Genomic DNA, 25,791 nt, shown 5'->3' on the forward strand with positions numbered 1-25,791 from the left:
ACACACACACACACACACTCCATCAGCCGCTGAACCATCACAAGAACAAGCGCTGTGATTGCCGTTCCCTTCATCTGAACATTTTCATCCTGATGGGAATTACTGGTTTAACATCCATGGAGGGTTATAAGACAAGGACGGAGGGAGAGAGATGGAGCAACAGAGGGATGGTGTGTGTGTGTGTGGGGGGGGGGAGTCATGGAGACTAGAGAGGAGGGGAGAGTTGCAGTGCTCGGTGGGGGGGGGGGGATTCTGACACCACCACTTAGATAGAGCATGGTGGTTATGTAAAAGGCTCAGCCTGTCAATTAACCGTATTGGATTCCCCTCCCCTCACAGCCACAGTAGGAAGGGGGCCGGTCCCATGCACGCGCACACGTGGCTCGGCACGCGGGATCACACGCACACAACTGGTTTTAGTGACTCAATACTGTATGCAGCCCACTTTACACGTGTGATCCGGGTTATTGTGTTATTGTGTGTGTGTGTGTGTGTGTGTGTGCGTGTGCTTGTGTGTGTGTGTGTGTGTGTGTGCGTGTGTGTGTGGATAACGGGGGCGGTTTATGCCCATATGGTTGCTTTGGCATACATCTCGGTTTTTAGATGATGGGGATTAAAAATGATCCAATGGGCTGAGTGTGTGAGATTCAAAGAGGAGAGAGGAAGAGGGAGGGAGAGGACATTGTAGGGATATGAGCCAGAGCGTGTGTGTGTGTGTGTGTGTGTGTGTGTGTGTGTGTGTGTGTGTGTCTCAGTGGAGCATTGAAAGATGCTGTGGAAAGTTGCCTAATTTTTGCTCAGACTCGGCGTCACTAGTTTGCAGCTGCAGTACATTTCACCACATGCATTAACAATCCTCTCAACATAGTCATGCATGTGGCTTGTCTATACACACACACACACACACACGCACACACACATACACAAGGTCTGTCTTGACATCACTCTGCCCTGATCAAACACCCTCTCTCACACAGACACAGCTCGGGTTTGTCTTTCCAAGGCTTTCTTTTTGCCTTTTTTCCTGCAGGTAATACACTTGACAGTTTGCTGTGAAGGAGATGCAGCCGGCAGCTGGGGGTGAGGCGGCGGGGGGGAAGAGGGGGGGGGGGGGGGGGGGTAGACCAGACGTGAGGACGGAGAGAGAAAAAGAGACGGGCAGTGGGAGGTGCATTGCATAACAGCTCGATACTGGATGAGAGAGAGAGCGCGCCGTGTGTTCACGCTCAATAGCAGGTTTGCAGGGCCGTAGCAGAGAGTTTGAACGAGCCCGTGGCAGAGGAGGGGGGGGGGGGGGGGGGCTTACGGTGGCAGCACACCGTGTCCCTGCAAGCGCCGGGCCACGCCCACACCGCTGTCAGTCGTATCAGGGGCTTTGGATCAGCAGCGGGAGACGACACGGGCGCATGACGCCGCGGAGTCGACGCCTCATATCTGTTGTGCATTGGGGGGGGGGGGGGGGGGGCCGTGGCGTGTGTGTATGTGCGTGCGTGCGTGCGTTCGTGTTTTGTTTGGGTGTGTATCCCCCCCCCCCCCCACACCCCCCCCCCCCCTCCCCCCCCCCCCCCCCCCCCCCCCCCCCCCCCCCCCCCCCCCCCCCCCCCCCCCCCCCCCCCCCCCCCCCCCCACCTCTCTGTGGTGTGCAGAGGTAATTGATGTTAGGTGACTCAGCAAATGAGCAGTGTTTTGGAACTTTTGGTGCGTGTGTGTGTGCGTGTGTGCGTGGGTGTGTGTATGTGAGTGACTTCAGCTCCAGTCAGCTCAATCCCTCTCAGTATACACAATAATAACATCCCATTGGCACCGCCAAACACACTTCCCTAAAGGTACAATTAATAATCAGAACAGATCCCAGAGCAGTTCCTGCGCACAGTCACACATCTGCAAACACACACACACACACACACACACACTTTTTTTCCACCACTCTCTCATACACAAGCACATGCATGCTCACAGATTTTCATCAATCTCACGACACGCCATTAAATATCTCGCACCGGTAACGGTGAACTCCCACAACTCTTATTCGGGAACAGACATAAATTATCTATTCCCCTCCATGTTGGCTGCAACTCTCAAGTCAAGTCCTGTTGGACTTTTAGCCTTCAATTATTAAAGGAGTCAGAGTGGTAAACGTGTAAAAATAACATGGCTGGTGTTTGATGGTTGATAAATGGTGTTGGTCCTGGGAGTGGCAGCATGTTTGGTAACTTGTTTCGCTGTTGTTGTTGTTTTATGCCTTCAAGGGATGTTGATATACTGAAGTTAATGAGAAGGGGGGATGCGGGGGTTCGGGGGATTGTCACTGATGAGGTATAGATTTAAAGATTTATTCCTGACCAGAGGGGATTGGAGGTTTTGGTTTCTGGCTTGCATCTTTCTTTCTTTCTCCTCCTCTCAAAAAGAGTCATGATGGACTCTCCTTTTGCTGAGGCAATGGGAAATACTCCAGTGACAGCATTGTTCAGGTTTCTCTCCTCTCCTCCAGCACTTGACTCCACTCTGATTTGAGGAAGAGAGAGAGAGAGAGAGAGAGAGAGAGATGAGAGAGAGAGAGAGAGAGAGAGAGAGAGAGAGAGAAGAGGGGGGTGGAGGAGTGGTGATTGAGCGCAAAGGGGGCAGGACTTTTTCTCTCCGGGTCCTATTAAGAGCAAACTTTGTGTTTTTGTTCTCCAAGTTCAGCTCAGTGCTCTCCAGCCTGCACACAGTTCCTTTCTGCTGCCCTTTTTCGTTCCCATTTACATTTTCTTTTTCTTGTTCTTCTCCTCAATGGTTTTGTTTGCTCCCCTGTTGGCTACTACCGTGCGCCTTTTCATGGGGGACTTGGACACCGGGAGGATGCGCTTTTTGGAGCAACAAATGCTCAAAGTTGTCTCTTGAGCCGGTCCCGGGTCGTTTTAGTTGGATACATAGATGTTCTTCGGGCTGGAATGAACAATGGTGCGGATCATTGGTGCTCTGGCCGAGGGCATGCTCTGCTTTCGGCTACTGTTGCTGTGCGTCGTGGAGTTGGAGCTGGGAGCCGGGCTTTCTACTTTCCAGGGTTTCTATCTTCCACCTGCGAACGGGTCGCTTCTCACACCTGCCCGGAGGACAGACGGGGTGGTGCGGACCATTGACCGGATTTACCACGGAGGAGGGAAGGTGGGCTACCTGCTATACCTGGATGGGAGCCGGTTTCAGCTGGACATGGAGCGGGACGACATGGTGCTGTCGCATCACTTCAGCCCCCAGTATGTGCTCGCAATGATGGGGGACAGCCACGCGGCTTTGCAACGGGAGTGCGTGTACCGAGGGACAGTGGACTCCAACCCGGAGTCCCTGGCCGTCTTCAACCTCTGCGGCGGGGCTCTCGAGGGCTTCTTCGCCTTGGACCACGCGCGCTACACCATCACGCCTATCATTAGGGCGAAGGGACACGAGCACAACGTGCGCGCCCTGCAGGACAAGGACGCGGAGAGCGCGCTCCACGTGTTCACGCGCGAACGTTTCAGCTTCGAAGCCATGCGCGAGGGGCGCGAGAGCTGCGGCACGCGCGATGAGCGCAGAGGACGCAGGGATGCGGCGGGGAGGCGCCGGCACAGAGGTCGCGCGACGGGGAGACGGGACAGAGAGGCGCTCGCGGAGGAGAGCGCTGGTGGCCACGGCGCGCGCGGGCGAACACGGTGGAGCCGGCTCGCCAACGCGGCTGCGCCGGTGCATGGCGCGCGGAGCAAGAGGTCGGTCTCTCGCGCCAGGCACGTGGAGCTGCTCCTGGTGGCCGACGACACCATGACCAAGAAGTACGGCAAGGACTTAAACCACTACCTGCTCACACTGGCCGCCATCGCCTCCAAGCTGTACGGCCACGCGAGCATCGAGAACCCCATCCGGCTGACGGTGGTGAAAGTCACCGTGGTCACCGAGAAGGAGAAGGGGCTCGACGTGTCCAAGAACGCGGCGGCGACCCTGAAGAGCTTCTGCAAGTGGCAGAACCAGCAGAACCAACTGGACGACGACCACCAGCAGCACCACGACGCCGCCATCCTCTTCACCAGGCAGGTAAACAAAACTCCCCCCCCCCCCCTCCCTTACACGCCGCACACTCCACCAGAGGAGAGGGCGGCTCAGCGCGCCGGTGTGACGCCACGGGTTGTTTTTATTTTGATGGTGCACACGCGGTGGAAGCTGTAGCTAAGCACTTGGCAGACAGAGCCTCTGGTGGCTTATTGCATAGCTTAATAACAGCAAAACACACTGAGTGAACATAACTGACACACATCACCGGTGTTACATAACAGCCGAAAAGCGACACATTCAGTGGTTATTTTGGCCAACTGTGAACCATCAGAAGACTGCACAAGCTGCTGCTTATATACAGCCCTTTTCTGTATGCTTTCTTTCTCCCTCCCTCTTCTTTTTTCCCCTGAATCTCTCGTGCGTAATGCAGCGCATGCAGCGTCTGTATAAAAGTCCATTTAAAAATAAAAAAATCTGTATTTCCTGCGCCTAGTATTTTTCTAGGCAGGCTCTTCTGTCTCCAGCCTCCCCCTCCCAGTCCCCTGACAGCCCCAAAGGCCTCGAAGTCTGTGTGATCTGAGGCGCGTGCCCGAGGCCGCCGCCGCCGCGCACGCACATTCTTCCCAGGGCAGGGGGTTTGAAATCAGCTGCTGGATGCATTGCAGCAATATCCCTGAAAACTCCCTTGAAACTGCCGTTAATTAGGTAGTCATCCCGGCCCTGCAAGTCCTCCCTCCCTCTTTTTCTTATCACTCCAGTCTGCAAATTTTTTCCCAGCTACTTTTCCTGCGTCCTGTCAGCTGCTGCGAGCTGTCAGAGAAAACAAACACATCCACCCTGTGAGAAGGCTGGCCTTTACCCAGACCCCACTCATGCATCCCTTCCTTCCACCGTCTCCCCCCCCCCCCCCCCCCCCCCCCCCCCCCCCCCCCCCCCCCCCCCCCCCCCCCCCCCCCCCCCTGTTTCTCTCTCCTCATCCGTCCCTGCCCGCCTGCTCGGAAACCGCAGGGCACCGACATGCATTCTTCACCTCTCCGGGTGTGGCCTCGCCGCGGTTAGCTCAGAGTCGAGTGGCTCCCCTTGGATTGCGGTGTGTTCAGCTCTTGCAGGCTCTTGTCGAAAGGGCTGGGCGGGAGAAGTACTACCTCGAGATCTCCTGGCGTTCTGCTTGAAAGGCAACACGTGCATACCTGAGGTCAGCGAGCTGGCAAAGTGGCCCATATGCCTTGTGTGCCAACCACCTCGTGGCTCCTTACTAACCCTGTTGCCACTACACTTGCACGGGCAGGACTGACGGAGCCAAGACAGGACACGGTGCTATCCTCCGGTGGTTTGGTTTGGCGGTGTCAAGAGGGCATGAAAAGCAGCTACCCAGAGACCTCTACCCAGGAGCCTCTGGACAGGAAGGCAGAGAGTCCAACTGGACATGAAGCTCATAAAACATGACTGTGGCTTTCTCTCTATTCTACATCGAAAAAAAAAATACCATGCCATCTCCAAATAATACACTTTACTTTACTTTTTTTTGATGGAGTGCTTGAATTGCTGTCACTCCGTTGCGTGGATCATTAAAAGGGATGGACGAGCATCTGAACTTTGCTTACCGCCGGGTGACGGAAGTGTGTTTTTGTTTTGCACCACTGGCTCCCCACGCAATGTCAAGAGCTGCACAAAGTCTGCCGTCTTGTAAACAGGATAGAGCCATTAGAGTTTCCATCCACGGCACGCCAGTTAGGAAAAAAGTTCATTTGGCTCACGTACCTCATACCTTGCATGCTGCATTTTGGATTGAAAAAAGCAGGGGGGGAAAAAAGTGGGAGGCGTGGAAAAGTGTGAACTCTTTTCTCAGGACTTTCTCGGGAACCTTTCGGGCGTAACTCCGGTGGAGCGTGGACGTGCTGTAGATTCAGTTCAGGCGTGTTACAGGAAACGGCCTCGTATTGCACCCAACGTCGGAGGTGTCAAATAGTAGTTCACGTGAAAATAAAACAACCTCTCCGGTCTCGTGTGTTCGGAGCGGCCGTGAAGTGGAACCCAATTGTTGAACTAGAACTGAAGCCCATTGAAGAGTTTGTGACTGTGAAGTCAGGGCGGTCCATTGTTCCCATATGAGAGGAGAAGGGGATGGAGGAGAGGAGGAGGGGCGCAGGAAAGCACAGGGTTGGAGGGAACTCATCTCTTTGTGGTCAGGTCCAATTACTCCAGCACCCCTCCACCCCCCGTACCCGCGGTGAGCTGACCCGTGCGGCGGTGTCACCCTGTTCCACACATACCAGCGGCCGGAACAAAACAACGGGGCACATTGAGGGGGCTACAGCTCGCGAGTGCGCCGTCTGCGTTTTGTGGGAAGACGAAAAACGCTGTGCACGGCTGCGTTGGCTTGTTGCGAGCTCTCGGACAACGCACAAAGCCCCCACTGTACGTTTTGGCCGGAGATGGCTGGCCGAGCGCCCCCGAGGGATCGACACGCATGTGCGTTCATGCCGCTATCTGATGCCGCGCGGATGGACATGGCTTGTGGGTACAGATAAAACATGCCAATTATAGCACTTTATTCTGTTATCTGTTATCTTTGCCATGGCATGTTGGGGCATTTAGCTGACTGCAACATTCACGCTGAAGAGAGTGGATTAAGATCTCAGCGTTACACATACATTGTTATGTAAGAGAGAGTCTAGATGTCAGAGTACAAGTCTTCCATTTTGAAGTAAATGACTATATACATACCAGAAATGTCTCCGCCCACCACACGGATTCCGAGGGCCGTTCCATTTGCTGATGAATACAAAATAAAAAACAAAAACAAAATAAAGGTCAAAATAGAACATCAATGCATGGAAGGTCGACTTAATCAATAACGTGATATTGACTCGGATATCTTACCTGCCAAAAAGTGGTCAAAATGGATTCGAATTCCATTGAACGTTGATAAACCATAATAGTTTGCAGAGACACTAAGATGTCGACTCAGCATGCACCCGCACACAATCCGTGTCCTCCACGCGTGTGTCAATCACGTCGAACATGTGAGTGGTTTGAGCTCCTCCTGTACATTTCTCGGCCCTCGCCCCCGTCACAGCTCGCCCCTCTATTTGTTTTAACTGTTCTTGATATTTCACACGTGCTGCACTCCGTCTGGTTTATGTTGACAACTCCGCAGACGGGCCTCTGATCCCGAAAAAACCCTTGACGCCAAGGGCTCCGGCGGCATACGCAAACTGGCCGGAGAGTCCCCTCCTCGCCTCCTTTCCCTGTCAATCACTGGGCGACCGGATATTTGTGACCTTGACAGTTGTTGTTGTTTTGTTGTGGTTGCGTTTGATGAGCAGGTTCGTTGTCATCCTCCTGCAGGGCGTTTCCACCACACAGAGTCAGCTAAACTCACTCCGCAAGCGAGGTTTGAGTGGGTGTCTGGGTCTGGCTGGCTGTTGGTTTAACACAAGCCTTGGCTTAGATCGCAAGTGGTCTTGTTACACACACACACACACACACACACACACACACACACAGCTCTCGTCGCCTCCTGACCTTCACAACCAGCGTGCCACCTGTTCTCCTGTTATTTCTGCCAATACTTCTGTAACTCCTTGTTCTCTCAGTTCTTCACTTTAATATCCGGCATCCCTCCATCATCCCCTCCCGCCCCCCAAGCGTCTGATTCCTGTGCTCATTTCTCTCTCTCTCTCTCTCTCTCTCTCTCTCTCTCTCTCTCTCTTTCTCTATCCTCCTCCCTCGGTTTGACTCTCGTGCGAGAGGCCTTTGGTTGGAGACAAAGTGGGGCAAGAGAGCTGGCGGAGGCGGGGGTAAACGATGTGTAGATAGGGATGTACATTCTGGGATTAAGAACATCGGAAGGGGGGGGGATCGTTGTCTGCACGGTTAAAAAGTCAAGAGAAACTTCTATGCATGCATGCAACTCTGGCTGTGTGTGTGTGTGTGTGCGTGTGTGTGTGTGTGTGTGTGTGTGTGTCTGTCTGTCTGTCTGTCTGTCTGTCTGTCTGTCTGTCTGAGTGGGAGCGCGGAACACAAGGCAGTTTGTTCCAAACCCGACCAGCCGGGAACGGGGTAAACTCTCTCCACGGAGAGGCTCTCACACACGAGCCAGCAGGCCTGTCCGCACTACTTAACATGACGATTCATCCTCCCCACAGGAGAGAGAGAGAGAGAGAGAGAGAGAGAGAGAGTTGGATGTTCTGCACACACACACACACACACACACACACACTAGCATGTGTGTACATACGTCTGTGTGCGCCTGTACCCTGTAGTGCAATGCACACGTGCGCTGCAATGTGACAATACGGTTCGCTGATTGATTGCCCCCCCCCCCCCCGAGACCTCATCTGCATGGACATGTGTGGGAAACAAAACAAAGATCAATGATGTGTCCTTGGGAACGGAGAGGTGGTGGAGGCAGAGGGAGGCGGCGGGTGAAAAAGTGACACTCCACCCGTCTTGAAAGCATGCATTATGGGAGGTGCAGCAGGCCTCAGGATGAGGAGGAAATGTTTCCCACAATGTTTCGTGTCTTAATGTAGACTGACAGTACTTCCTCCCTCCAGGACCTCTGTGGCCACCACTCCTGCGACACCCTCGGCATGGCGGACGTCGGCACCATCTGCTCCCCGGAGAGAAGCTGCGCTGTCATCGAGGACGACGGGCTTCACGCTGCGTTTACTGTCGCGCATGAGATAGGTAGGCATGGATACACACAAACACACACAGACACAAACACGCCAGGGCACGCACCTCTGTCAGCACGTCTCTGGTGCTGATTAGGATCGTGAAGAGTATTGTCTGACGTCGTACACCTGATACCCGCTGCATGTGCGGACGCCTCACCTTCTCTTTCTCTCCCATCCGTCAACTCCGTGCACCCCAGGTCACCTGCTGGGCCTGTCCCACGACGACTCCAAGTTCTGCGAGGAGCGCTTCGGGGTGAACAGCGACAAGCGGCTCATGTCCTCCATCCTCACCTCCATCGACGCCTCCAAGCCCTGGAGCCGCTGCACCTCGGCGACCATCACGGACTTCTTTGACGACGGCAACGGTGAGCGTGGGAGAAAGTGCAGAGCAATTGAGGGGAATGGGGGGATACAAAAGGGGCTTGTCGTTATGCATTTATTTGAACGGTGAGAACTCGTTCCAGCCCGCAGAAGTTTGACTTTCTCCAACTTCAAATTGTCTCCATATGAATTTTCTGTAATCTGCTCATAGGGAGTTATTTACAACCCTATTAACTCCTTAGAAGAGTGTACCGGCACTGCAGCCAAAGACAATTCTCTGGCAGCCTATCATGATGAGTTATACCTCATCAGGAGGTGTCATTCATTACGGGGGATAAAGCTTCGGCGGTTGGCGTTCTGTCAGAAAAGAAAACTCCTTTCGGATTAATTCATGTAACAGCATATCATTTTTATTTTGACACTATCTGCTGCTGCTCCAGAGCGTTATGTCATACAGGCCTCAAGAAAAGAATAAAATGTACTTTCATACGCCGGCCAAGAGTATGCAGATTTCAGAATCATAAAAAAACTAATCCCTCCGCGCTCGTTCCTGCCACAGCCGAGTGCCTCCTGGACTCCCCGCGCACCCCCCTGCTGGGCCCCGAGGAGCTCCCGGGGCAGAGCTACGACGCCGTCCGTCAGTGTCGCCTGGCCTTCGGCCCCGAGTACACCGTCTGCCCCGGCATGGACGTGTGCGCCCGCCTGTGGTGCGCCGTGATCCGCCACGGACAGATGGTGTGTCTGACCAAGAAGCTGCCGGCCGTGGAGGGAACGCCCTGCGGGAAGGGGCGCATCTGCCTGCACGGGAAGTGCGTGGACAAGACCCGCAAGAGGTACTACTCGGTAAGTGGCATCGGGGTGTGGATGACCCGGAGATTTAGAAGGTGACGACAACAAAAAAAGGACCAAAATCCCCCCAAAAAAGAAGCTTTTTATAGTTCAAAAACTGATATTCTAAGCACTCATTTCCACATTGTAGGAACTTGTCTGTGGGAGACCAAAAACCTTTTCTACTGAAAAAGTAGAAAAGGAAAAGAACAAGTGTCACGGATTATTCATTGTGTGGTCTGCTGTGTTTGTGCCACTGCTGATCTCATCCATTTGTTTTCTTGGCCTCGCTTAAACAGATCTAAATTGAATTTGGCCTCAGTGAGTCAAAGGACCAAATCCGTTATTGGCAGGCAGTCGACGCTGTGTGTGTGTGTGTGTGTGTGTGTGTGTGTGTGTGTGTGTGTGTGTGTGTGTGCGGAAGGGAAAGTCAAAAAGAATGTGAAAGAATATTTCCTTTGTGTGTGTTTGTCACATGACATGTCGGGTCTGACTCCATCCTTGGCAGACGACTGTATGTGTGGATGTGGCCCAAGTTCGGATTTTTCGCTGCCTGGCAAGACGACCAGTTTACTGCTCAGGGAAACGTCAAGCCCCTCCATTTTAGACTGCAGAATCTTTTAACCTCCACATATATTTATTATCGGATGATTGCAGATTAAATGGCTATTACTGGGGAAAGTACTGCAGTACTAAGGCTCAACGGTGGAACTCGCTGGGAAAGCTTTTGTGGGATTATAAAATCAACTTTGTTTCCGATGACTCATGTAGCACTGCTTGGAAAAACACAAAAATAAGGACATTACCGTAAGAATTTCATTGAGGCTTTTCCTCTGGAGAAGCATGTGAGCTGCCACCACAGATTCAGTCATGATGTCTCAATGAGAGACTTAATCACATAGGGATAGCCTCGTTCCTTTTCTGACCACACAATGCATGCCCATTTTTCTTTATCTTAAATCTCTCTTGAGACCTTTCTCTTGAGACCTTTCCCCGTGACACGTAGCCTGGCCACCAACCACATCCAACATGTCTGATAAGCACTAATTGTCCTCTCTCATCTCCTCTCTTTTTTTGTCTTTCTTTCCCCTCCATCCCTCTCTACTCACTGATCTCTCCTCCGCTCCTCTGTCATTCCCTCAAACTCTTTGTGTCCTCTTTCATCTTCCCCTCTCCTCTCCTCCGTCTCCCAGGCGTCCAACCATGGCAGCTGGAGTTCCTGGGGTCCTTGGGGTGCGTGCTCCAGAACATGCGGAGGCGGGGTGCAGTTTGCCCAACGCCTGTGCAACAACCCGCCGCCGCGGAACAACGGGCGCTACTGCACAGGAAAGCGAGCCATTTATCGGTCCTGCAACGTCCCACCATGTCCTGCATCAAGTGAGTGTGACAGCCTGAGAATGCGTGCATGCCTGGAATAGCACATGGTATTGTTTATTGATCATTTAGTCCCTCATTCCACTTTCCATGTAACTTTTCTCTAGGTAAGAGTTTCCGGCAGGAGCAATGTGAGGTGCGCAACGGTCCCCAGACGGATCCGAAAGGGGTGAAGACCTTTGTTGAGTGGGTGCCTAAGTACGCTGGAGTCCTCCCCAAAGATGTGTGCAAGTTGACCTGCAGAGCAAAAGGAACGGGATACTACGTGGTGTTCGCTCAGAGGGTAAGTTAGCTTAAAAAGAAAGAGCGATTGTAGTGTATTTAAAGGAGCAACGCGTAGGATTCAGGGCTGTCTAGTGGTGAGGTTGCAGATTGCAACCACTCCCTTTTCAAGCCTGTCGGAGAACTACAGTGACCTTCAGGTACAGTAAAAAAAAAAGTAGAAAGCTCTCTCTAGAGCCAGTGTTTTGTTTGTCCGTTCTGGGCTTCTTCAGGAACATGGCGGTCAAATATGGCGGACTCCGGGAAGAGGACCCGCTCCCTATGGAGATATGAAGGGCTTGTTCTCAGCTAATAGACCCCTAAATCCTACACGGTGGACCTGTTTTCATGGAAAAATAAAAATGTGGTAAATAATTGTGACTGCTTGCCTTCAGGTGGTCGAGGGGACAGAGTGTCGTCCTTACAGCAGCTCGGTGTGCGTCAAAGGGAAGTGTATACGGACAGGCTGCGACGGCATCATTGGCTCCAAGCTCCAGTTCGACAAGTGTGGTATTTGTGGAGGCGACAGCACCGGATGTATACGCGTTTTGGGCAACTTCACGAAGAAGAGGTAAGACCAACGGAGGGCTTCAAGCGTGCATCGTTTGTCTTCGTATCACGGGAATCATGCACATACATTTGCACACGTGATGTTTTGCCCATGCAGAATTTAGGAAGAAGTGTTTCTCCACCTAGATATCTCATGAATTTACAATATGCTAAAATGTTCGTATTATGTTTGTTAAGATTGTTTTTCTATTTTGATGCAAAGCCAGCGATGACAAAGAAGACACTGTGTTGCACACTGATCTGACCTACCTTCTACTTTCTTTCTGGCCAAACAGTAAAGGCTACACTGACGTGGTGAAGATCCCTATCGGCTCCACCCACATTAAGGTTCGTCAGCACAAGGCCAAGGACCAGATCCGCTACACCGCCTACCTGGCTCTCCGACGACCCAACAAAGAGTACCTACTCAACGGCAAGTTCATGATCTCCACCTCTGAGACAATCATCCCACTCAACGGCTCTGTGCTCAACTACAGCGGCTGGAGCCAGAGGGACGAGTGGCTTCACAGCATGGGTCCCGGGGCACTCCAAGAATCCTTGGTGGTCCAGATTCTAGCGACGGATGCTAAAAAGCCCCTGGATGTTCGTTATAGTTTCTTTATGCCCCGACGGACAGCCCCACAGCAGCCGTCAGCTCCGCTCATCCCCAACCCGAAGTCCACCCCTGTTCAGAGCACTACAAGAGTCTCAAGCACGACAAGAATCTCCACCAGTACCACCACTACATCTTCCACCGCTCCCTCCGTCCTGGTCCCAGGGGCACCAAGCGCTCCCGGTCCCTCCACCCCAACCCCGGGGCCCCGTTGGGTAACGGGAGCATGGATGACATGCTCCAGGACTTGTGACACTGGCTGGCAGAGCCGGACTGTGCAGTGCAAGGACCAGGATGGGAAACTGTCCAAGGGCTGCACGTTAGGTGCCCGACCCTCTGCCTTCAAACACTGTCTGGTGAAGAGATGTTGAGGCAGACAGAGAGAGAAAATGATACGTGGGACAATAAACATTTTGTAGGAAGGAGTTTAATCTGTACATCTGATAAAGGTCTCAAGTGCTGGATGTTGGACTATGGACCAATAACTTTTAAGAACCTTAAACAGGACTGTGAATGTTGGCTAAAAGCGCCTGGACCAGATACGCAAAGAGACCCAGACACAGATTGTCTTGGATGTACCCGACTATATGCCAGATAAATGTTCTGGAATCATAGTAGCGATGCAGAGCACAAGTAAAACGGTGGACAGTGTCCGTATCATAGTGGCAAGTAACGCCCTGGCGTAGCTAAGGACTTAAATTGCATGTAATTTCCACATGGACAGTAACTGATTGTCTTTACTCCAGTCTCCAAACCCCTGGAGGCTCAGTGTGTCTTGCCCTGTAATGGCATGCCTGTCGTGTTTTTTTTTTTGTATTCTATGCTAATCACTGTTTGTGTCCGAGAGACGAGAGCCCTGGCAATGGGAAGCACTCGTTATACACCTCGTCGTCATGTCTGTCCGAATCACAGCTCAGTCCTACTGCGACATTTCAGTCACTGAACTGCTCAAAAAATGGGGCAGTGTTGAAATAATGAACTCACCGGATTGAACAATCTTCGTAGCAACAAATTATGTAAACCCAACAATTGATCAGGATGTCTATTTCATCAACCAACTTGAGGGCATCCTAAACTAAAATGGTGGTCTCCTTACCTTCTGGCTGCCTACCAATACTCTTCCCGTAAATACTTTTATCACCCATTCAAAGACCAAAATGTCCAAATTACAGGGGATACGCATACGTATGATGAAGGTGCTGGATCAGGGCTACAATTAAGCCCCAACGATAGGCGTTCTGTGTCTTTATTTGACAGATATGTCCGGCTGAAAAATGGAGAAGCAGCACAAGAAGAAGGGCAGACTTATCATGAACCATTTCCCGTAGTGGTGACCAAGAATGAATGGGTGAACCCAGACATTTGGTTAATGGACGGCGCGTTGCGTCCCTTAAACTGTTTAGACACGTCTCTGCTCAAGTCCAGAAGGCACGAGTCACCTGTGCAGCGTTGATACAGCAGCATGGTGTGAGGGCAGCAAACGGTCCAGTATGGAAGCATACGGTGGCCTTCAGGGGACAAACCTTATAACAGTTCAATTGAAAAAGGGGCAAAGTAACCACGACACCCCTTAACATTTACAGAGGTTAAGGATGACTCACAGGTTTGGGGCAATGCTTGATTATTTGTGTGTGTGTGTGCATTTATAGTATGTGGGTGTGTGTGTGCATCCAGGCCTGTGTTTGAAGTGCATACAGTATGTCCGTGAACATGTGCGTCTTGAAGCTCCTCTCTCATATCCGTTTGTATCAGTCAATATGCTGGTGCTGGGAGGTCTGGGACCTTCGTGTTTTGTTGTGGAGGTCAATATCTGTTTGTTAGTCTGTTTATCTGTTTATGTATGACAATGTGAGCCCTGGATACTCGCAACGACAGCAAGAGGGATACTAATGCAGTCATTAATGTCCTTTTTGTAATTCTCCTCTTTCTTTTCATCACTCATTCTCTATGTTACTACTTTACATCCTGTGTTTGCAAATTATTGTTTTATCCGTTTCCAATTCTGATTGTGCCACATAATAGATGATTTTACGGGTCAGTTCACCCAAAATACAAAGAATTGGGTAATTGAGATAGCCTTCTGGTGCAACCAGCCCAGTCAATGAATGGAATTCCCTTTGCGGTGGTCACTTCAGAAACAATGCCTCGTTTACTTTAGACAATCCACAGACCTCACTGTCAACAATGTATGTGGAACTACTTCCTGCGAAAGAAATAGCGCCAATACTGGACAATGATTGTGGAAAGTAGTAATGCTGTTGATTTTAAGAAATTGTTTGTTAAGAAATAGATCTGAAGAATGATACCACTCTCATGCCTGTCCTTTAAATATGAAGCCAAAGCCAGGAAGTGGTTAGCATAGCTTAGCATTAAGACTTGAAGCAAGGGGAGAGAGATTGTGTCCAAAGAACAAAAATATGCTGAATACAGCTTCATATTGTTTGCTTAATCCGTGCAAAAATTGCCCATTTTCACTTTTAATGCTAAGCTAACGCACGGCTGGCTCTAGCTTCATATTAAACAAACATATATGAGTGTGGTATCAATCTTCTTGTCTCACTCTCAAGAAAGTTAATCAGAATGTAAAACTTACTTTTTTTTAATCAGTAAAATCACTAGATACCACTAGGCATAACTGAGGAGATTGGCTTTTAGGGTTATTTTGGGAAACTCATTCCTTAAAATCCTCCTCACAATGTCATGCTTTGATTGGGTTATGTAATCAAGGATACATTAAGAGTGTAGACAATGTACATCACATATCAAGTGGACTTTTAAAAATACCTGCCTGTAATTGTTTGCAGCACAAATTACATGTTCCTGTGTGGCAAGCCTCACCCGTCTGGCACCAACCACGAGGAAGGTCTTCAGATAGTGCATGACCCGGGTCAACATACCACTCACACAGTGTACTCTCTTCTTCCCTCACACATTCAGATTTATTTACACAATGTAGACATTTTTGTACAATGAGTAGATCTTTCATATACGTGTTAGTATTCAACCATATTTACACAGAACTGCCACACATACAGAGACATCAAAACAACCCATCAGTTACACAGCATTTTGAGTATTTCAGAAACCCTCACACACACACACGCACACACACATATACACCTATACACACATACAAACACAACAATCTACTCGACTCTTCCAGTGGGGAAACCCCTCTCGCTGAACGACAGAAACACAGCACTGAACTTGTAATTTATTGTTTGTACAACTGGTATGTGTGTGAATAAAAAAAACAATGAGATGAGTTTTATTTATTATAGTCATTTTGTATCAAATTGCTATTTGACTTAGGAATATGACTGTGTAGAATCATTCCTTTGTAAGAATATAGTGTTTCTTTTTTAGCCATCCACATGAATATATGTACATAAAATCTATATATTTAAATATTGTTGTGTCTGTGTTGTCAATGTTGCCACAGCATCAATACATTTTATTTATCTTACATGTGTTTTAAATGTTGCAAATCAGTCACTAAGTTATGACAGGACTATTGTCACTATGTAGCTTTTTGTAATGCAAGAAGTATTACAATAATAATATTGCTATGCAATTATCCTCCATTTCATGCATTAAAAAAAGATTAAACTTAAGTAAAAGTGTACAGACTTAAACAATAGCAATATGTGCAATATAAATGTCAAAAATACATCTATTTAAAGTATCAAAAACATCCACAGTGGCCCCTTTAATACTTATGGAGTATTTGTATATTTGGATGATACAAGCAGCATTTTAATGTGATTGGGAAGATGCAACAGCAACATAATGTATGAGATGTAAAATATTAACCTGCAAAGTAACTATAGCTGTCAGTGGGGTAAGACGTCCCATAATGAAATGAATATTCAAAACTTCGACTTGTACCAAAAGGACAGTACTTGACAAAATGTATTCACGTTCTTTCCACCACTGGTCAAAATATATATATTATATTATATATCCCTCCTACAGCATTTCAAATACACTGACCATCATTTAATGGCATCACGTTAATTGTTACTTTAACATTTATGACAAATATTCTGTTACAGAAGGAACCAACTTCATGGGTCAGGATGGAAATTACTGTATTAAGGTTCAGATTGGAAAGCAGAACATTTCACTTACTCCAATTCAAATCTGACAACAATATTAAATTAAGGCAATGAAGTTTTGGGATGATCCAGTAATTTTAGCAAATAAAATTAATCCAGTTTGTTACTTATTGACTCCAGTGGACAAATATCAATCTCGATTAGATCTTTTCATCTGTGTAAGTCCACAAATTAAATATAGTAGACACAGAAGAAGGTTTTCGTTCAAATGTCACCTCAACTCATCATTGCTGCAGTTCTGACCCGGGATCAGCGAGCATGGAGCATCACTCTAAACACAGTACATTAGTGCAGCAGTGCTGCCTCCCTCAGGTCAGTGGCTCACGGCCTCCACCTTTGCAAGCTCCCAAATGTGATGCTAAGGCGCCACCTGTCGGCTAAACTTGGGATTGGTCCATCTAGCCATGGAAAATCCGTCCAGCAGTCTGTGGATTTTCCATGACTCGTGCCTACCATCTGCTGGGAAATTATGAAATCACAACTATTCACGTTTTACGACCTGTTGCTTTTAAGGTGGACTTCACGAATCGGTCCCTTCAGACTGATTAGTGAGGTTCACTTTAGTGAGTCACAAGTTACACAATGCAGTGGAAAGTGTGTGTGTCTATGTACTCATTCAAAAAAATCAACAAAGCAATAACATGTTGCATTATTATATTATTATATTTTCAATATCTTAACATAACAACACAACAATACGATATTAAATGATTCTTTTTAGTTCACTTTCCCTAAATAGTTGGTCCTTAACAGTCTGATGTGTGTTTTCACTGCTTTGAATTGAGTTTCTCTTGTATGTGGTTCCTCCAGATAATATCGTTTATGTTTTTCAGTTATTTTTTATTAAAACTCGTCCTGTCTGTTAGTAACAGTGCGGGTGAAGGGAGGGGAGGGGAGGAAGCCGGAGGACAAGGGCTCTGTCTGCCCTGGGATGAGCGCAGAGGCAGCCAGCTGGGAGAACCGCTCCACCTTAAGACCTCAGCGGCCCCTCTCCGCTGCCGAACCCGGCCACGGCGCACCGCAGCCCGCTTGGCACGGGGGAGGTGAGTACGACTCCCGGAGCCTTGGCCAGCACGATATGGTTACCATTCCGGACCTGCTGCCATCTCCCTTCTCCAGCTGCCCTGACACTACAACACTGCTCCACATCAGCCACAGCTGCCTGTCACCCTGATTTATGTTGGAATTGACTTTAATAAAACACATGTAGCTCAGTGATTACGTTTATGTATAATAATGTCACCTGGAAGCCTTTTGGGTAAATTGATCTATTAGATTCTGTGACAAACATCCTATGAATATATTCTGTAATAATATCCGTGGGTTATGCCTGTATTGGTACATCTTGTGAAAGACTAGCAGAGTTTGAAGAACTAAACGCTTCTCTGCCCAAAGCCCTCTATCCTCCCCAATGATTGATTATTATGGCAACGCTCCAGATTGCTGGTGCGTTTTCGTTGCGCACGGGATTTGGCCCCTCTCACATCAAAGGGTCCTCGGGAAAGGGGTGGTCCCGAGGCAGGGGGATATATAGGAGGGACCTGCTCTGTTCTGACTGCAAAGCAAGAGCAGAGAACAGACTAAACGGGTCAGCAGAGGAAAAAACCTGCCCCCGAATTCAAACAGAGATCTGCTGAGTTTTGGAGAGAAGAGACCCTGTTGGATTTACAAACCGAGATCCAGCTTTTATTTTCATTTATTGAAAGGACTTTCTTTTTTTGCAACAAGTCAGACCTGCACATAACTTTAAACAAGTGTTGCACTGGATTTGATCCCTTTTTAGATTTGTATGCGTGTGCGTAATTTCGAGGACAGTTTTGTGGAAGTTCAAATACTTGGTGTTTGTAGCTTGTAGTGGAAAATCTCTTAAAGGATTTATTTTGCTTCCTCGTAGAGACGTTTATTATCAATTTGTGTTTCCACTTGTCGGATTTCACAGTTGTATGATGAGGTTTTTACACGTTTCCATTGGGTTATTCGCCGCTATGTGCGTCGGCGCGGTGCACGGCTCCTGGGAGGAGAGCACCGTGGTGCCGGTCAGACTAGACCCGATGGCCCGGTCGGAGAGCGAAACCGAACCGTGGCGGACTCTCTCCGCGGAGGAGAAGGAGAAGGAGGCGGAGATGAGGGAGTACAGGTTGGACGTGTTCGGCAAGGAGCTGGTCTTGCAGCTAGAGCCCGACCAGACCTTCTTGGCGCCCAGTTTTGTTTTCCACGTTGTGGGGAGTCCTGAGTCCGAACCGACACGGGAACCCAAGAGCGGAGCTGAGCCGGGTTGTTTCTTCTCCGGCACGGTGAACGGAGAGGAACACTCTGCCGCGGCGCTCAACCTGTGCCACGGACTCCGGGGAGGATTCTACTTTCAAGGGGAAGAGTATTTTATTCAGCCCCTTAACTCGAGTGGCTTCGTGGGCACCGAGGAGGATGTCCACGCGATTCGCCGGAGAGGTCGGGCAGCTTTGGCTGAGGAGGGTAGCTCCAAGTGCGGGGTCAACGAGGACGAGGACAGGGTGCCAAAGAATCTGGAGAAAGAAGACAAGCCCGGAGCCGCTAACGCAGGCCAGACAGGTAAGGCTGCAGAGATATTACGCGCATTTTACGCACTATTACTCATTTCATAGCGGACTAAACTGAAAACATCACACCAGCAACCTTAAAAGTGGCAATACGCACAGCAGAAAAGGTGATAATATACCAAAAACATATTTTTTCATATAAGTTACCGGCTATAATGTAATATGCTGCCCAAACTGCTGTTAGCTGCAGGAGTTGTGCGCGTGCCAAGAAGCACAGCATGCGCATTGGACACAGCTACCTTTTTGACAGCGCCGTCTACGCACTACCAGAGATGAGGAAGGGAGGGGACGAGGGAAGGAGAGAGGGGGGGGGGGGGACGAACTTCTCTAGGAGGGGAACGAGGAGGAGGAGTGGCGGAGGAAAGGGAGGGGAGCTGCGGGGTTGGGGCCAGGCAGAGCCCGGCGGTGCTGAGACGTGTGAACTCGCCTCCTGGTACAACTCGCACCGGCAGACTCCCACCCCCCCCCCCCCCCCCCCCCACCCCCAGACCAGAGAGGCTTTTTTTTCTCCCTTCGCAGAATTTTCCACCATAATAAGGTCAATTTAGGAATGTGGACCCTGAGAAGGAGGAGCCACTGGTGGTGTGACGTTGAGTCACGGAAGCCTGGCTCCTCCAGGCACATCCGGAGCTCTCTTTGGAGCCTCCATGCCTCTGAATGAAATGAGCCTTTGTAGCTGCTATTTAGAACACTGGTCGGGTTTTGCAGTGTGCAGACTGTTCCAGACCAACGGAATAATGTCTATTAAAAACAACAAATGTCTCAGTGTAGTAGAATCAGGACTGAAACCTGATATCTGGTCTGACCCCTCTCTCTCTGTCTCTCTGCTCTCCCCTCAGACCACCACAGAACCAGACGTTTCGTTTCCACCCCTCGCTACATGGAGATCATGCTCGTGGCCGACCAGTCCATGGCTGAGTTCCACGGCGCCGGGCTCAAGCCCTACCTCCTGACCATCATGGCGGTGGCTTCCCGTCTCTACCGCCACCCCAGCATCCACAACTCCATCAGCCTGGCGGTGGTGAAGCTGCTGGTGGTGTACGAGGAGGAGCGAGGCCCTCAGGTGTCAACAAACGCCGCCATGACCCTCCGCAACTTCTGCCAGTGGCAGCGGCAGCACAACCCACCCAGTGACCGCCACCCTGAGCATTATGACACCGCTGTGCTCTTCACCAGGACGGTAAGTTGGAGTGGGCGAAGGGGAAGTGTGTTAAGACGGAGGAAGGATGAATGACAGTCAAAGAGGAATAGAAGCAGCATTCAAGAGTATTCAAGCATTCTTTTTTGCTCTCTGTCTGATGGTTTAGGACCTGTGTGGTGCCCACTCTTGCGACACTCTGGGCATGGCAGATGTTGGCACCGTGTGCGACCCTGACAGAAGCTGCTCAATCATTGAGGACGATGGGCTGCAAGCGGCATTCACTGTGGCACATGAACTGGGTAAGTAGAAAACCAAACATCTTCTCAATAATCACGTGTGTCACTTTTACAAGAGGGGGTGGTCAAAGAACGTCCCGTGTCTGTCCCCCAGGCCACGTCTTCAACATGCCCCACGACGATGCCCAGATGTGCTCCGGGGTCAACGGTGCCCATTGGGGCTCCCACATGATGGCCTCCACCCTGTCCAACCTGGACCAGCAGGAGCCATGGTCCCCGTGCTCCGCCCTCATGATCACCACCTTCCTGGACAACGGCCATGGTCAGTGCCTGCTGGATAAACCGGTCAAACCTCAGCCGCTCCCCCTGCCCCTGCCCGGGACGGTGTATGACGCAGACCACCAGTGTCGGCTTACCTTTGGCGACGACTCCCAGCACTGCCCCGACCTGAGCACCACGTGCGCAGCTCTGTGGTGCACCGTGACGACGTCCAATGGTTTGCTGGTGTGCCAGACTAAGAACTTCCCCTGGGCTGATGGGACGGCGTGCGGGCATGACAGCTACTGCCTGGCCGGCCAGTGTCTCACTAAGAGCCAAGCCGCCAAACACCAGGTAGGAAGCAACCAGATCTAAATCAAATACACTTTAAAAAACACCCCAAAACACTGTACAATCCCAAGTAGTTCATATATATATAAGTAGAAAATAATAATGCTCATGTCCCTGTTGCTTTCAGACTGCTGTCAATGGTGGTTGGGGGTTGTGGGGTCCCTGGGGCGACTGCTCTCGGACGTGCGGTGGAGGGGTGCAGTATTCCTTCCGTTCCTGTGACAACCCTTTGCCCAAGAACGGGGGCAAGTACTGCGAGGGCAAGAGGATCCAGTACCGCTCCTGCAACACGGACGCCTGCCCCGACACCAACGGTAAGACAACCCTTTTTTGTCTCGGCTAATATTCGGGAAATGTTCCAAAAGGGCGTGAAGATAAAATGGCCTTTTTGCACCACAAGTTGTTCTCGGTAGGATCCGGCTGAGCAAGCAGTATATCTGACCCCGCTCTGTTTTCTTTCTCAGGCCTGTCCTTCCGCGAGGAACAGTGCCTGGCCCACAACGACATGTCAGCCCAAGTGTCGCTGGGTTCGGGCGAGGGTGTCGAGTGGGTGCCCAAGTATGCCGGAGTTTCACCCAAAGACCGCTGCAAGCTGGTGTGCCGGGCCAAGGGGACTGGATACTTCTTTGTCCTCAAATCGAAGGTGAGAGTTGCTCGGTTAAATTGAGAAACTCTGTTTTAGAAGGCCGTTACAACATTTAGTTTAACTCAACACAGCCCTCTTACTTGTGCAGACCGGCTAGTTGAAAGATCAGCGATTGTAATTTCTCTCATCCCCTCGGCTACTGTCGCCAGCACAGAGTTTTACCTCCTCCCATTCGACTCTTATGTAACAAGTCTTACAAGACACAGCTCCTAAGTTGCATTTGTGTCTCTCTGCTGCCCCCAGGTGGCTGATGGTACACCCTGCAGCCCAGACTCCACCTCGGTCTGTGTCCAAGGCCAGTGTGTCAAGGCGGGATGTGATCGCGTCATCGGCTCCAACCGGCGCTTTGACAAGTGCGCTGTGTGTGGAGGAGACGGCTCGACCTGCAAGAAAGTGTCCGGCTATCTGGAGCGTTCCAGGTACATACCTGACACAAACACACCGCTAACATACACTGACACGTCATAGTACGAGCATTTCTATGACCCAGTCTGACCTCCGCGTGTCTCTGTTTCAGGCCTGGTTACCAGGATGTTGTCACCATCCCTGCCGGCGCCACACACCTGGACGTCAAGCAGCGTGCCCCAGGCAACGGCCGTCATGATAACAGCTACTTGGCAGTGCGTCGCCAGGATGGCACCCATCTGTTAAATGGCGACTACAAGCTGATGACCATGGAGACCGACATCGCCGTGGAAGGGGCACTGTTGCGGTACAGCGGCTCCTCCGCCACACTGGAGCGCATCCGCAGCTTTGCGCCGCTCCCCGAGCCCCTCACCATCCAGGTGCTGTCCGTGGGGGAAGCCCCGAGGCCCCGGGTGAAGTTCAGCTATTTTTCCCCGAGACCCAACAATGCCGCTTCAGCCTCCAACAGCAATGGAGGCCGCCGCCATTCCATCAACGCCATCAGGGAGGTGGGTGGAGCCCGAGTGGACCCTGAGGGAGTTGGGGTCCGTGCTCCCAGACCTGTGACGGAGGCGTGCAGCAGAGAGAGGGTGGTGTGTCTCGATCCCCAGGGCCGTCCCTCCAGAGACTGCCCGGAGGAGCTGCGCCCCTCGGCCTCTCGGTCCTGCGCCACCCAGTCCTGTCCCTCCTGGCTTCTCGGAGAGTGGTCGGTGTGCTCCAAGACCTGCGGCCGGGGCTTCCGCAAGCGCCAACTGCGCTGCATCGGCCACGACGGGCGCACGCTAACCCATGACAGCTGTGACCCCAAAGACCGGCCGCGACCCCTGCTGGAACTGTGCAATCAGAGAGCCTGTTAAGGAGTGGTCCCGCAATCGAAAACCTCCTTTCACACACCCGGCTTTCAGAAAAACACCAGATAACAACTCTGACCTTCACTAAAGAGGCAGATGAATGTTTACATCCAGAGCACAAGCGGCTTTCGTGGGTTCCACGTAGTCCGACGGTCCCACGATGGGTCCACAACGACTGCAGGCAGCAAAGGCCAATTTGTACCCATTCCCTCCATCCATTTTGGGGCCAGACGTTGCTCCACAGTGGCACTGCCTCCTGGTCGAAGCAATAAAGACTGATTACAGCTCGCTGCCGGTCTGGCCCCCAGAGCAACATTATGCACATTATGCCTCCCATTAGGGGAAAGAGAGAAAGCATGGACATTCCTGATTTCCTAAAGGAGCATGCTGCTTACCGTGCCAATGTCACGCTTATGTGTGTGTGTGTGTGTGTGTGCCTGAGTGAGTGTGAGACTGCGTGCAAGCGCGTGTGTGTGTCAACTTTTTAATGCATGTATGTGATGTTTGTCCAAGCTGGGCTGGACGGACACATAAAGTGGTTTGGGGGTCGGGGATGTTATTGCAGAGTATATAAAGAAACAAAATGAAAGAGATTAGCTCATATTCTACTTACTAGCCCCATCAGGTATGGAAAATAAGATAGCTAATAGTCATAGTGTTTATGTTTAAGCCAGTTTATTTATAACAAACCTGTAGCACTCTTTGTTTTTTGCCAGCGGCACATTGTAACACCCGGTTGTCTCTAAAGGCCTCAGTATGCCGTACTTTGCCCTTTAGCCATATCTTGCCCTCGTCTACACAGCCTTCAATGAGGGAACTCTTCAAAGACCAAAGAGGAGTGTCTGTGTGTGTGAGTGACTGTGTGTGTGTGTGTGTGTGTGTGTGTGTGTGTGTGTGGTGTGTGTGTGGAGACCTAAAGAGGGACTTGTCTCCTGCTACTACTTCATAAGTAAGTCTCTCCTGCCTTCTGCGAAGGCACCTCGGTTTTTTTTTCTATCAAGTCTTTTCCTTTTGTACAGAATATCCAAACATTATTTATTTTTGTACAGCCTGTTAATATAATCATGTGGCTTTTTTTTTTAATATTATTTTTTATTTGTTATTGAGATCACAGAAGGGAGTAGAATATATAGAGTATTTATACAGTGTTTTTATATATATGGTCCTAGGTTCATGAATAAAGTATCACATTGACTTGTGAAAGCTGTTGTCTCCAGAGTGGTTTGTCTGTCTGACGTGCACTGATTACACACACACACACACACACACACACTCACACACACACACACACACACACACCACACGGCTCAGCTACCTGTTACAGCACAAATTTCACCTTTAGGGGCATCTATTGGCAGAAATTAAATAAAAAATGTAATATATTTTGGTGTTTTTGTTAGCTTTTAATAAGCCCATTCTATCGACCGAGCGGGTCCTCTTCACGGAGCCGGCCGGCCGCCTCTTTAGCTCTCCCCACGCTCTTGGCACGCGGTAAAAGTTTCAGTCGGTTGCAATCTGAACCCTCACCGCTAGATGCCGCCAGATCCCTCCCCCCCCCCCCCCCCCCCCCCCCCCCCCCCCCCTGTCCACTAGATGGGAGTATTTCAGCATGTCACCCAATTTGATGGGCCCACACAGTGTCCAAAAATTACAGGGAAAGGGCAGTCGGGTCATTTAAGTAGTGAGTCGTTGCATGAAGCTGTAGAATTCACAGTATTTCCTTTAGACCGACGAAGCGGAAATTACCTTTAGAAAATCAGCGAATGTATACTTGCCTCTCCTGGAGTCAGGCCTGACCCTGAACTTCCTGTTGGGCCCCCGAGGAAGACGATCTCCCGTCTTAAAAGGCTCCCGCTGCAGCACAAAGGAAATCATTATCCTGTAATTAGAGATGGTTTACGAGGAAGATCGTCCATCTCTGTAATCGGCGTAATGGTACGATGTGTCACCAGAGTCCGTTAGCCCATAAACAGACGAGGACACACGCTGCACGTTTTTTTTCCTGCGCTTTTTGACGCTTGACAAAGATAAAGCACGTGCTGTGGGGAAATGTCAGCGTTAATACGCCTGCGATGAAGCGTTCTTATACCTGCTTGTTTGTTCCCCCCCCCTCCCACTCCCCCTGTCTCAGCTTCACATCATTGCCGACTGAAAAGGAACATCTGGAAGGCATTGGCTGCTCAATGTGGGTGGCATTTTTCAGAGAGCTAAATTGTCTTCATCCTTTTGCTACCCGTGGCTTCCCATAAAGGTTTGTTTAAAAAAAGAAGAAAAGATTCATATCTTAGAATTTAAGTCCACCATGGCCCAAAACCTTCACTGGGTTAAGCAGACACAAGATCACAAGTTATTCTTGAATGAACATTACCATCTCTTGTAACGGTGAACTTTTACAGTAATGTTCACAGCCTTTTCAGAGCAACAATTTAACTTGTTCATTGTCAGCTTCATGACAGTATTCAAGCTACAGGTTAGCATAAGTGGCGTTTCTGATGCAAAGTATTCCCATGCACAGAGGGAGGTGCGTGGGGTCTGCCCACGTCGTGCAACGGTGTCTTCTCACGGGTAGAAAAAAA

The 25,791-nt window shown here is 50.2% G+C and overlaps 2 protein-coding genes across 2 annotated transcripts; both read left to right on the forward strand.

Annotated features, from left to right (window-relative positions):
• Positions 1 to 1,636: 1,636 nt before the first annotated feature.
• On the forward strand, positions 1,637 to 15,898 carry LOC117740992 (A disintegrin and metalloproteinase with thrombospondin motifs 5). Its single transcript, XM_034547710.1, has 8 exons — positions 1,637 to 4,044; positions 8,565 to 8,697; positions 8,885 to 9,052; positions 9,568 to 9,851; positions 11,030 to 11,213; positions 11,318 to 11,493; positions 11,867 to 12,042; positions 12,317 to 15,898. Exons 1-8 carry the CDS (start codon positions 2,941 to 2,943, stop codon positions 13,002 to 13,004), a joined length of 2,913 nt encoding a protein of 970 aa, XP_034403601.1. The 5' UTR covers positions 1,637 to 2,940; the 3' UTR covers positions 13,005 to 15,898.
• Positions 15,899 to 18,327: 2,429 nt separating this feature from the next.
• Positions 18,328 to 24,310, forward strand: adamts1 (ADAM metallopeptidase with thrombospondin type 1 motif, 1). Its single transcript, XM_034555303.1, is given in 11 exon segments — positions 18,328 to 19,319; positions 20,167 to 20,507; positions 20,635 to 20,767; positions 20,859 to 21,316; positions 21,441 to 21,627; positions 21,778 to 21,956; positions 22,203 to 22,378; positions 22,477 to 22,876; positions 22,878 to 22,898; positions 22,900 to 22,953; positions 22,955 to 24,310. Coding segments are annotated over 11 exon segments (2,841 nt in total). The 5' UTR covers positions 18,328 to 18,694; the 3' UTR covers positions 23,222 to 24,310.
• Positions 24,311 to 25,791: the final 1,481 nt, after the last annotated feature.

This window comes from Cyclopterus lumpus, chromosome 2 (assembly GCF_009769545.1).
Source record: "Cyclopterus lumpus isolate fCycLum1 chromosome 2, fCycLum1.pri, whole genome shotgun sequence".
Lineage (NCBI taxonomy): Eukaryota > Metazoa > Chordata > Actinopteri > Perciformes > Cyclopteridae > Cyclopterus > Cyclopterus lumpus.